The sequence below is a fragment of the Pundamilia nyererei genome, unplaced genomic scaffold (genome assembly GCF_000239375.1).
Source record: "Pundamilia nyererei isolate P.nyererei 1_Seehausen unplaced genomic scaffold, PunNye1.0 scaffold00408, whole genome shotgun sequence".
NCBI lineage: Eukaryota > Metazoa > Chordata > Actinopteri > Cichliformes > Cichlidae > Pundamilia > Pundamilia nyererei.
The window spans coordinates 56179-69855 of NW_005187809.1; the positions used below are offsets into that span (position 1 = coordinate 56179).

General features: G+C 46.5%; 1 protein-coding gene across 1 annotated transcript in view; it reads left to right on the forward strand.

Annotated features, from left to right (window-relative positions):
• The first annotated feature begins 1826 nt into the window (after positions 1-1826).
• LOC102199062 (neuronal membrane glycoprotein M6-a-like) overlaps positions 1827-13677 on the forward strand; it is a 24657-nt gene continuing 12806 nt past the window's right edge. Inside the window, exon 1 of the mRNA XM_005753155.1 lies at positions 1827-2052. Within this exon, the coding sequence (XP_005753212.1) occupies positions 2016-2052 (37 nt within the window). The 5' untranslated portion in view covers positions 1827-2015. The remainder of the gene's footprint in view (positions 2053-13677) is intronic.

Sequence of the window (13677 nt, forward strand, 5' to 3'; positions counted from 1 at the left end):
CTGCCCTTTCCTGTAGAGGGCGTCTGAGTTATGAGTCCAGTCCAGTCTGTTGTTCAGATGAACACCAAGCTTGATGACACCATCAACATCGCTATCGCGGGAGAGTGGTATAGTCAAAATCTCTACCGTCGGCCAAATTCATATCGTTTCTACTGTGTACCATTTATCCTGCCCACCCCTAGTTTGTGCTTCACTGCAGGTTTGCCTGAGGACTGCAGGCAAACCTTTTTTTCCTTTGTTAGACCTTTCATATGCTGGGATATGCAGGGATTTTCAACATCTGCTCAGTCAGTACAGTGCAAACTGACTATCTGATCCGAACGCAGAGCCATAACCGTAGACTGATTACTTTTACAAATAAAATTATTTTTGTGGGTTTTGTGGATTTGTCACGGCATGGTGGTGCAGTGGTCAGCACTGTTGCCTCATTTCAAGAAGCTTGTTCTTCAGAGCGTTGCTGATTCCTTCCACAGACCAAAAGCATGCATGTGACCATAAACTGTGTGGTGTAGTGCTCATCGTTCTCTCTGTGTTAGCTCTGTGGTGGACTGGCAACATGTCCAGGCAGTTTGATCAAAGGTTAGTGGATGGGATTCATCAGGAGCAAGTGAAGGTTTTATCCTTAAAGCTGATGTGGCCAAAGCAGGAAAAATGGGCAAGTATGAGGATTTTTTTTTACAAAACGCCAAAACTATGATGGGTACTGGATCAGAGCTTCTCCACAGCTGCTGCTCCTGTGTGGTGTTCCCAGTGTGGAGGACTCAATATCTATCAGAAGTGGTCCAAAAAGGAGTAGTGGTGAACCAGCGACAGGGTCATGGGCAGCCAAGGCTCACCTTTGTGCTGGTTCTGATAGAAAGGTGTCAGAGCCACAGAGCATCACAGCCTGATGTGTGGGGCTGCACAGCCACAGACCAGTCAAGGTGCTCATGCTGATCCCCGTCCAAGCACCAACAATGGGCACCTGAGCATCAGAACTGGACCACGCACCAATGTAAGAAGGCGTCCTGGTGTGATGAATCATGTTTCACAGGTGTCCAGGTGTGTTGCTCACCTGGGAAACACCAGGTAAGGGAAGAGGCGGTGTAATGTAATGTTCTGCTGGGAAACTTTGGGTTCTCCCATACATGTGGCCGTTGCTATAACACGTACCACCTACCTAGGCATTGTTGCAGACCATCTACACCCTTTCATGGAAATGGTACTCCCTGATGGCTATGGCCTCTTTCAGCAGGATAACGGATCAGGAATAGTTTGAGGAGCACAGCAATGAGTTCATTCCAATCGAGCATCTGTGGGATGTGCTAGACCAGGGGTGTCCAACTCCAGGCCTCGAGGGCCGGTGTCCTGCAGGTTTTAGATGTGTCCTTGATCCAACACAGCTGATTTAAATGGATAAAAAACCTACTCAACATGTCTTGTAGTTCTCCAGAGGCCTGGTAATGAGCTAATGTCATTTTAAATCTTTGTCACTTCAGAGCTACCTCGTTTGTTGTTTCCCCTGGACTTCCTTTTATTCCTTGAAACCGTGTTTGAGGATGTTTTCACGCTGCTCTGTTTAACCTGTCTGTGCTTTTTTCACATCTCTTTACTTTGTCATTCGGAGTAAATATAGACAGATGCCTTCGTTTTTATTAGTATTAAGCTTTTACTCTGTCGTTGGTCATAAGAAATCCTGCACGTGTTGTTTCTTTTCTTTAATTTTCTAAGACTAAAAAAATATTAGTGTCAATATTTTTTTGTTAAGGAGGTTTCATGTTTTTCTGTTTCTGTACTGAAAGCGAAAGCTGTGGATGGATCCAGAGACAGGATGCTGGACAGGTCCAGATAGGCAGAGTGAGGAGAGAGAGCGTTGGAACAGGGACTTCCCTGAGCCTCCATCATCTGCAGGGAGGGAAAAACACTCACACACACACTGCCTCCCACACACACACACGCACACTCTGCTGAGAGCTAGCAAGGGGCTTTAAACAGCTTCACACATAACCGAGACAAAGGGACTGTAACCTGCCACAATGGAAGAAAACATGGATGAATCGCAAAGCCAGAAAGGTAGGAAAGGACGAGCCATCGATTCCTTTTTATCTTCCGTCACTCGTTCCTTTATGCCATTGTTCTGTTCATCCTTCCCTCCCTGTATCATGGGATTCCTTTGTGTGTTGTGGGCAGAGAGAAGGAGGACGGCATACACGTCCTGGAGGGAAAAAAGGGGAAAAGAAGCTTAGACTTTAGGCTGTATATTTAATTTGCAACTTTTCTCAGCACGGTTCACATTCCCCGTTTTCCCCATCAGTCATCTCGGCAGAAATGGAAAGAGGCTGTGGATTGTAATGGAGCCTCCTCAGGAGGCTGTCTGCTCCGGATAAAAACACGGGATCGTACACGAGCCGTGTGCGTCCATGAACGGGAGCTTAAATACGCAGATTGTTTGGGCTGAGGGTGCATGGAAACGACAGACACCGGAGGCTTGGTGTTGTTTTGGAGGCTGGACGGACAGATGGACGGACAGATGGATGGATGCATGGATGGATGGATGGATGAATGGATGGAGGTGGGAGTGGCTGGGGGAGGAAAAGGGGAAGAAGAGGGTGATAGAAGGAGGGTGCGTGGGGCAAAACCTTGGAATAAAGACTAAAAATCAGAGGGAGGAGGGATAAGTGGGGCAGTGATTGATGCCTCCATTGGGATTTTCTTTGTTAGCCCTCATTGTTGATGCTTCACGCTTGTCTGAACGCCTTTTCCTCTCCACTCTCCCTCGCTCTCTGCACCCCCCCCCCTTTTCCGTCTGTGTCGCTCCCTTTCCCTCCATTTTCTTCATATCTCTCCATCTCTGGCCCTTACCCCTCTTTCCTTCACCCGTTCAGCCTTGGTGTATTCCAGGCTGGATTTTTTCCATCTTTCTGTCTGTATCTTGTTTTCCCGTCTACCTGTTTCTGTCTCTCTCTCTAGAAGAGGATATTTTGGCTGATCTCCCACTCGCCACCATCTCACTCTCTCGGTTGACTCCCTCTCCCTCCTTCATTCCCGTTTTTCTTCCGCCGTCCATTTTTCAAATTCTATTTCTGATCTGAATCTTTCCACATGCGTCCATCCCTCTGACCGCCTCGGGGTGGTTTGCAGAGAGTGTTATTTTGCATTTTCCCCCCCAAATGATTCTTGTTGTTGTTGATGTTGGCAGTAAAAATGGGCGTGTCCATTTTCTTCATCACACCTTTAGAGCCAAATGAGACATCTACTGCTGCGTGCAGAGATTCACAAATGCAACCAATAAAAGAGGCGGTTTTGATTAAAAAAAAATAGAAATATTTATATACAAGGCCAAATGAATGTTTATTCTCGCTGTATCTATGGAAACACCATCCTGACATCGTCTTCTGTTGTGTGATAGGCGCATTTGTGTGTTTTTTCTGGAAGCAACCTGTTTTAGCCAATCAGAGATGCGGGTGGTGTTCAAGCAAATATGATTTTTCATTCCTGTCACTTCTCTTTTTTTTAAGCCTCACCCCCTCTCCTTCTGTCCATTCTCTAACTAGTTCCCATCCTACATCCGTGTCACACTCCATCTTCATCCCTGTCTTTAGTTCAGCCATTACAGGCCTCATCTCTTCCCCTGCACCACACAAAACACAGGTGTGAGATGAAACGAGGCAGCACAGGTGAGAGACACAGAGCGGCTGTATAAGTACGACGTAGAGTTGTTTTCAAAGGAATCGATTTACTTTTACATCAGTGGTGTTTCAATAAAGGTTCAAATGGATTTGATTGCAGATATGTGGCTGAAGGGTGCATTAAATATAATCTCCAATAATTCTACCGTAGTTCACTTTTAACAGGACCAAAAACTGTCATATATGTTAATGTGAAATGGAGTCATGTCACATGAGTGGAATAAAAAGTCTTTACAGTGAAGGTTCTGAAATTTGTGACTTTGCCAACGTTAGTGTTTGCAGGGATGGTGTTTAGTTAAAATTCCGGTTCTCCGTCATCCAGAGACGGATTTAATATTTCGTATCAGAACAAAAGTCTCACAGATCCGAAGGTGCGTTTGGATTCAGCATTTTGTTTGATTTCATTCCTGTTCTCATCATAGACTGTATCCAAACACTCGACTCTCATTCAGACATGAAAAGGTGGCCTTTGTAATAAACTTGTAATCTTTCCGACGACCAGCAGGGGGCGACTCCTCTGGCTGCAGAAACATTCTTATTGTGTAGAAGTCTTACTTATTGAAGGAAAGCTCATCATGACCACAGACTCCTCAGGTTGTACTTGTAAATCGTCTGTGCTTGTCCATCAGCTGTTAGCACGAACGTGCTGCTTTCAGGCTCAAAGGAAACTACTAAGCTTGACAATAATAACTCAGTGTAGTAAAAACCAATCTTTAAACAGCTGTTCCAACTCCGTTCTCTTTCTGGGGTTATATTAATGGGCATTTGTCTACGAAATCCCTTCATCATCTTATATAAGCACTTCCTGCTGTGGTAACCGACCCCAGATTCTCCACAGAGTTAATTAAAGTTTCATGTATTCTAACCTGAAAGTCTGAAAGCGTAGCAGCAACACTCTGAAAGGTTTTGATCATTTTCCCTTCCTGCTGAGGACCGATTTTAGAGACTTGCTGGTTTAATTGAAAATCTCTGGTTCATTAAACACGTCTCAGGCTGTTTGTTTGCTCACGTGCACCTCTGGGAGCAGCTGGATAGCTCAGGTCATTTAGAGCTCTACTGCATGCCTCAGTCCTTTTTTGGCTCGGTTAAAACGGTGACTGCTCATGTTACAATAGTAATAGTACAATAGTTTGGAGAAGTGGCCGACGATTGTGTGACATGAAGTCGTCTGGGTAGAAGACTTTTTCGAGGTGATAATGATCCACCTGGAAGGACCTGTGAGCAGTTAATGGTAGCTGCACGGGACAAACGCGTCCAGAGGTCCAGTTCAGGCAGACGGCTAGCAGCTACAGCCGCCTGTGTCACCACCCACCTGTCAGTCAACTAAGCCGTGCCTCTAATTGTGCATGCAGTCATGCAGGCAGTAAATATGTTTATTTCTTAATGCTGCAGCCTCTAGTGGATGTTAGAGGAACTGCAGGCTTTGGTGCGCCTGTGTTCGCTTAGTTTTTCTGTAAGCCGACGTTTGATGGAACGCTGCCGACACCGTCCAGAGGTTCTCACAAAAACTCAAATGCAGTCACGCTCAGTGAGCATGGCAGATCAATGGCAGAAATACGTATTAATCATACTTTCACAATTATGGCACCTCAACTTAGTGTCATATTTTTGCATCATCCGTTTGTTTGTGTAATACAACTCTGACAATGTTGTAAACAGAGGGATGTCACTGTGTCTTCACAATGACACTTGAACAGTCTCCGTCATCGATCAGCTGAGCTCGTTCTTTGACACACATCCAGTCCCAGCTGAGGTTAGGTGCAGATCCCTGTGTCCTCAGTAGGTGTGAGTGCAGGTTGTACACGTGATGCTTTCATGTCAACATTTTAAGTATCTCTAAGAAAACAGAAAATCAGAGTTATTAACTGAGACGGGAAGAGAAGGAGGAGCGATCATTTGTGGTTACTTGGTGCCAGACATCATATCCTCACATGACAAACACACCAAAACAAAACCCTGCTGCGGTCTGTGAGCTGCTGCCGTTTCATCTCTTCCTGTTTGATCCGTTCCTCCTTCACGTTCTCGGGTTTGAGCTTCAGTCGGTCTCCGCTGATATGAAAGGAGCACCGAGGGTCTTTCTCAGGAAACACCGGCTTCATTTTAAAAGGCAACGTGTCTCTACAAATTAGCATGAGCATTTTATTAGCATTAAGGAGCATAATTACAAATAATTTCTGTCTGGGGAAGCAGGGCGGACCGAGGCTTGTTCTCACGCTGCTGCGGTCCAGAGGACATCATAAAAATCGTTTTGAGGTTTTGTAGATCTCAGTGAGAAAGCTGAGAGCGGACTTTGTGTATTTGCTTCATATCCATTTCATTATCACGGCCACTAATAGAAAGGTACTTCATGGAGAGTGCAGTGAGTCAATACAAACTGACTTACAGGCCCAGAGAGGGGAGGGTGAGATGCTGGAGCCATAAAGCAGCCGAGGAGGATGGCATACGGGATGTTTCTGCTTTATCTCTCTCTGTCTGTGGAGGTAATTTCATTACTGTCCATTGACACATGAAATGAAAAGCAGCTCTGCTCTGCTGCCTGTGAGCGTTTCAGCCTCACACACTGTGTGCAGCTGGCTGGACGACCTCAGAGGAAGGAGGTTAACCCCGGCCCTCGCCGTAACACCCGCGGCTCGGTGTGTCCGGTCACCTCTCGGATCCGGATACGAGCAGCTTCTGGGCCGAATGCCAGGAAAGTTTTTTGTAGCATCACAACCCCAAATTTCTACTTTTACATGAGGAACATGAAAATGAGCAGATTGTTATGACTGCGTTGGAGAGACGTGCTTTAGTGCTGGGTCCAGTCTTGGAGGCCCTGCTGTACATTTGGTGAATTGAAAGGCGCTCAAAGCGTCGTTAAATACATAAAAGTAAAACTCCAACCTTTCTGTGAGCAGCTCCACGTAGCAGCCATTGTGTGAGTCGCTCAGTTTATGAGGTGTGTCTGCCATCTTGAAAATATGATGGGACTAAGTGCTGCTGGCCGTGTGGTGTGAAAAGAAAAACCTTAAAAACCTCAGCAGCCTTCTCGCTGGTCTGAGCCGCTTCATGCAGGAACTACTTTTTCTCTGCGTCGTCTTCCTGCGCAGTGATACGCGGAGCCGTCACAAAACTGTCCCTATTTTTTTGGCACCACAGGCAGAGATCCCTCACTGTTATCTTAGCTTGAACTGTCCCCTGAATGCTGTGAGCCTTCCTTGAGATTTGAAATTTTCCGAGCTCCTCATCCTCCCAGCGGGATGAAGCTCGTTACTTCTAAAGAGATCTGTTTGTCTAAATGCTGGTGGCAGCAGTTTCGTGTAAGTGGGATATGGACACAACATTTCACATTTACACTGCAGTTTCGTCTTCGGCGCTTTGCCGTCCACACCAACGCCCTCCTGTGGTTTGGTGGTGTTTGGCGACGTGTAAATGTTTTTGTGTTTTCTGTGTTGTCGTGTCGAGCATCACGTTTCCAGCTGCAATTCAGAAAATCCTCCTGTATCACTGTAAAGTCAGCGAGCGCTGGCAGCGATTCCACTTTTCACCGTTTCGTGGAGCGGTTCCAGCCTCGGTTTGTGCATGACATCACCACCACAGTCTGCGTGTGTGCAGCTCCTCGGGAGGAGGGAGTGGTTCACATTCTGCATCTACACATCGACACGAGCAGAAACGATGCCTCCACAGCATCGGCGTCTTGTTTATCTGTGGCATTATCGTGCAGTTAGTCCAAAAGCTTTGTGATTTTCTGATTTTCTGTTTGTGGGTGGAACCGGGGGGGTGGAAGAGCTGGTGCAGATATCTCATTAGTGTGGGGCGCTCAGCTTCCGGTGCAGGTCTAAAAATGGTGTTTCAGAGGCTTGTCTCGTGGCAAGAGTGGCGCTCTGAATGTTGTTTCTGTGTGAGCATGAAAGTCTGCACAGAGCTGCAGAGATATCAAACCCCAGCATGTTCAGCCGGTCGGTGTTCGGATCCTAGATGTGTGCGCAGCTGATCGAGGGTCGTGTCTGCAGAGCAGCTGCAGATAATTCCAGTCCACAGCCTTCTTCCTGATTCATTTCCCAGTCTATCCAGTCCAATGTGTGCTTTTCTTGGATGTCTCCCATCTCACTCAGCGACATTTCCACCACACTGATCTGTGATCGGTCACAAACCCTCCAAACAGCAGCCGTGAGCTGAGGATAGTCTGAATGTAAGAGACCAGCACGAACGTGTTCAGAGCAGCTTTCCCCGTGAAGTGCTACACGTTCACTGAACTCTCAGCGCTCCTCTTTAACTGAAGGCAAATATGATGATTGCACCGAATTCGCCTTCGTAATATTTCATAATTTCTGTCTGGCTGTCTGAGAGTCATCCATCACTGAAACTGATTGGTCTCACTGGGTCTCCCCCCTCATCTTCTCCCTGTTATTGCTGGCCTGATTTATTGGCCTCCATCAGCGTGTGGTTCTGTGGCATTCCTGCAAACACAGACGATATTTAACATCTGCAGGGAAACAAAAGGCAAAGTGGTGCATTTATGGAAGTGTTTTATGTAGAAGAACAAAATGTGAAAGCCTGCCGATCGTGCATCTGTTTCAAGGTTTTAGGGGTTACTGGCAAGATGCTAAACGAGGTGTTAAACTTGACAAAATCTCACAGAGTTTCAGTCGAAGGAACCACGTTAACCTCCAGCGTGGCCTGTGTGAGGATATCTGCAGCACCAAAGGCTGATGGATAAAACTTTAGATTCTTAAGGTACGAGCTGCTGGCCCCTGCTGTCCCTTTCCTACAGTTTGTCACAGAGTAGGTCACTGATCATCTGGTCGCCGCCCTCACAACACTAACTAAAGCTTAGTGCTGCCCCTACGCGCACGCAGACAAATAAACCAGGAAGGTGCCTTCATGCTGGCTTTTTGACTTGCTCCGCTGTGATGCGATTTCACAGACACGTGGATAAATCTAACGAGTCAGCGCTTCTCCTCCGATCCCCCGATTATCCCACAGGTAGGCGTAGCTGCCTATGTCCGGCTAACGAAGGCCAGATAATCTCCCGTTACTGCGTCGTTAATGATGAGACGGCTGGTAAAACGGCTCTCCCCAAACTCTGCGAGCACAGCTGCTTGTGAGCCACTGTCATCGGTGATAAAGTTAGAGCGCCTGCCTCTATCACACAGCTGTGAACGGTTGTCACGGTGATGGGGAGGCAGGGAGGGAGGGGTTTGTGGATCAACAGAGAATTTGATTGGCAGATTGGAAAATCTTTTCAGGAGGCGGTGTGTGTGTGTGTGTGTGCGTGTCACAAAGAAGATATCCATGTATATGAAAATTTAGTTGTTGTGAATCAAAGACAAAAAAACACCTTAAACGTTTAAAAGAGAAAAGCTTCGCATGTAGACGACGGCGGTGCGTGCACATGCATACGCCTATATTTATCTGGGTTACCCTCCACTGGGCTGCACGGCCGCTCAGTCTTAATGGTGTCGCTGGGCTGGGCTTGTCATTTCCATTAGAACCCAGTCCTGACTCCTGAGTGCATCTTCAGGCCACTCTGTGTTTGTGTGTCTGTGTGAGAGCTCAGTGACCCTCTCCTACAGCACACATACACACACACACATAAACACACGCATAAACACACACACACACACAGCAGTGGTGTTTGTTGGTCTGTTAGACAATCAGGCAAAACAGCACAAAATACAGCCTAATGAGCACCAAGACCCAATGTGAAAGAGTGTGTGTGTGTGTGTGTGTGTGTGTGTGTGTGTGTGTGTGTGTGTGTGTGTGTGTGTGTGTGTGTGTGTGTACATGTTTAGACATCGTTATGAGAACAGAAAATTGGCATGCTGCTATAATTGTGGAGACCAACAGTCACTTATGGGAACCAAAATCCCGGTTCCCAAAAATTTGGAGACATTTTTGAAACTCAAAATGTGGTTTTAGTGTCAGGGTTACAGTTAGGGTTAGGCTTATGTCAATTAGATGTGCACCTCCATGTATACATCTCACCTCAGGATCCACCATCCTGAGGTCTTTAATTGTCATGTGTGAAGTTATTTCGGGAGCATGGCCACAACTCGTTCAGAAACATTTTAAAAAGGGAAGAAAACTTTAAATTTCTGACACACGAGAGCTGATGATAGATGACCTGGGGTGGGATGAAGTGGGTGTAGCTCAGGAGGTGGAGTCAGGTCATCTACTGATCTGAAGGTTGGTGGTTCGATCCCTGGCTCCTCCAGTCTGCATGCCAAGTATCCTTGAGCAAGATACTAACCCCAAGTTTTGCACGGAGTATGAATGTTAGCTAGGAAGCACTAAAAGACTTGGAAGAAAGTGCTTGTGTGATTGGGTGAATGTGGCACGTTGTGTAGAGCGCCACATAAGAATCCATTTACCATAACCCTGAAGCTAATGCATCTCAATAGAAAGCATGACGCACCTACTCGGGTCACCTTTGCAACGCAGGTAATGCAGCTTTAATATTGTACGGTAGACCCCACAATAATCCAATATTATTATTGGCACCATAATGTTTGTCTCTTTTCTACAAATACTGCTTATTAGAGATTAAACATGAATGTGTTGATGCACGCTCAATCATCCAGGTAAGGAAGTCCCAAAAAGTGGATTCTGTTCATCTGGATGTAATGCTGCATCCAGATGAACAGAATCCACTTTTTGGGATTAAACCAGAATATATCAGAAAGAAAATAATAAAATCACACATTTAAGAACATGGAAGCAGCAAATGCTTTTGGTTTTTGCTTTTATAAAATGAATGAAACTAATTTCATTGAACTAATAATCAGTGAAACAATGTAACAACGCAGTTAAAATGCATTCGTAGTTTGATTAATATTTAGTTATCTTCAAGAATATTACATAACACATACTTGGCCCCAATTTAGTCTTTTTAGGGTCTTACGTTCAAATGAGCCTCGGGTTAACTCTGAGTGCTGCTATATAAACAAAATTGAACTGAACAGAGCTGAAATTGGCCAGGGAAACACTGAACATGGAAATAACCTCATTTATTACAAACAGAACTACAAAAAATTAATGAAGAATAATTAAAAATTAGTTCTGGTCATTTAGTTTATGTACGTTCATGGTTTTCTGCAAATGTAAGTTCACATAGTATCAAGATGGTGATATCAACTTAATGTTAATAAGGCCATCCATCCATCTTTTTCTGTTTATCCGGGGCCGGATCGCGGGGGCAGCAGCCTAAGCAGAGAAGGCCAGGCCAGCCGACAGACATAATCCCTCCAGCGTGTTCTGGGTCTGCCCCGGGGCCTCCTCCTGGTGGGGAATACCCACAACACCTCACCCAGGAGGCGCCCAGGAGGCATCCTTGTCAGATGCCTGAACCACCTCAACTGGCTCCTATCGATGTGGAGGAGCGGTGGCTCTACTCTGAGCCCCTCCCAGATGGCTGAACTTCTCACCCTATCTCTTAGAAAGAGGCCAGCCACCCTTCGTAGAAACTTGATTCTGCCCATTTTATCCACGATCTTGTTCTTTTTGTCACTACAAAGAGCTCGTGACATCAGGTGAGGCCTGACTGGTAAATCAACTACGCTGTTGTTCTCAGCTCTCTCTTCACCACGATGGACTGGTACAGTCTCCACATCATTGCAGACACAGCAATAATCCGTCTGTCGATCTGTGAACAAGATCCTGAGATACTTAAACTCCTCCACTTGGGGCAGGAACTCATCTCTGAGTGGGAACTCCACCCTTTAACAGCTTAGGACAATGGACCTCAGGCTTCAAGGTGCTGATTCCCATTCCCACCACTTCACACTCGGCTGGGAACGTTCTCCAGTGTGAGCTGGGGCCGTCACCTGATGAAGCCAACAGAACCACATCATCTGTGATAAGCAGAGATGAGATTCTGAGACCACTCAAGTGGAAGCCATCATCCACCACACAGAACCCCTGGTGGAGTTCAACACTTACTGCTTACTGCTGGCATTGCAGCCCAAGCTCTTACAATAGTTATACAGGCCCACTCCCACTCAGAGGACCACTCAGAGGGACACGGTCGAATGCCTTGTCAAAGTCAATAAAACACAAGTAGACTGGTTGGGCAAACTCCCACGCACGCTGAAATATCCTCAAGACAGTAAAGAGTTGGTCCAGTATTCCACGACCAGGACCGAAACCTCATTGTTCCTCCTGCATCCGAGGTTCGGCTAACGGATGAACTTTCCTTTCCAGCACCCTGGCGTAGACTTTCCCAGGGAGGCTGAGTGTGACACCCCATCCAATCCAGAACTACCACCCCACATCTCCAAACGATGTTGCAGAAGCGCATCACACAAGACAGCCCTACAGTATCCATAGCCTTTAGGAACTCAGGGCAAACCTTATCCACTCAGGGGCCCTGCCACCAAGGAGATGTTTAACTGCCTCAGTGACCTCACCCTAAGAGGTAGGTGAGCCATCTCCCCCATCCCCAGATTCTGATTCCTGTACGGATGCCATGCCAGTGGGATTATCTTCAGCTGAAAACAGCAGCACTCCACCACCACTGCACACTGTGCGGGTAGAGCACCACTTTCCCCTCCTGAGTTGTCTGATGGTTTACCAGAAATGCTTTGAGGCAGACCAAAACTCTTATTCCATGTCCTCATGGTCACCTGATAAAACGTACACACACATTGTGTTCATTATGGTGGAAGTCCAATAACAGAACACAGCTCGGGTTCAGATGAGGCAGGTTGTTCCTTCCAACCGTGCCCCTCCAGGTCTCACTGTGGTCGCCAAAGTAAGCAATGAAGTCTCCCGGTAAGACGACAGTGTCACCAGATGAAGCATCCACAGGGACCCCACTCAGTGATCCCATGAAGGCTCGGTACTCTGAACTATCATTCAGCATCCAGATGAAAGTCAGGACCTGTTCCCCGACCCAAAGGCAAAGGGAAGGAATGCTCTTGTCCACCAGGAAACACCCCAGTATACAGGCAGACAGTCGAGGAGATACAGCACCCAGATACCCACCTGCCGCCACTCACGGAGGGCAACTCCACACTGGGACAGAGTCCAGCCCCTCTCCAGGAGACTGGTTCCAGAGCCCAAGCAGTTCTTTGAGGTGGGCCCGACTGTATCTAGTTGGTATCTCTCAGCCTCATGCTCATAGATAGAAATCTAACTTTAAACTGCCACAAAACCACTAAAGCAGCAACATAAGCAGAACCTACACTCAGTACATCCCTACAAGTTTGGCAAATCCAGTGCAAGTTCTTCAATAGGTTTACAGGGAAATATGTTGTACTGGAAAAGATTTATTCAGTCACACGGTCACAGTTTACGGTCCAAATATCAATTCAATAAAGAGTCAGATCTGATTGTTTTTTTTCTATCGTGAACATGTTAGAGGTACAGTGTGTGTTTGTCCCACAGGATTATGAGGCTGATGATCAGCACTGATCTGCAGTGGAACAGCAAATGGATTCCTGCGATCATTTAAAAAAAATAAGCTCCTCCTAAACAAAGAAAACACACACAGAGAGAGCACACAGTCTGTCCCGGTTTTTACCAGGTCACTGGGTCTTTCTGCATTTAAAGCCCAAATATGGAAATATGACGGGATTATAACATGGCTCAAATTCAGGACACACACTCAGCCTCACACACACAGATATGTGCTGATAATGAAAACACTCAGACAGCAACATACTGCAGAAACAGCTTCACAGCACATTTATATTATCAAGCTGTGTGTGTGTGTGTGTGTGTGTCTGTGTGTGCGTGTGTGCGTGCACGCGCAGCTCCATCTGCCTCACAGCTCAAACATGCATGAATGTGTGTGTGAGACTCAGAGCCACGAGCCGACTCAGCTGCACGGGGACGTTTTGTTAAATGGAGTCAGCGCAGCAAAATGGTACCTTCCTGCTGGCAGAGCCGCCATGTTTGTTCCTTCGTTGGCGGCTCACGTTGTTGCAGAGAAACATGCAAAATCTGCAGTGAACGTCAACGTTTTCCTCAAAACGATGTGATGAAAAACATGCTGTGTGTGTGTGTGTGTGTGTGTGTGTGTGTGTGTGTG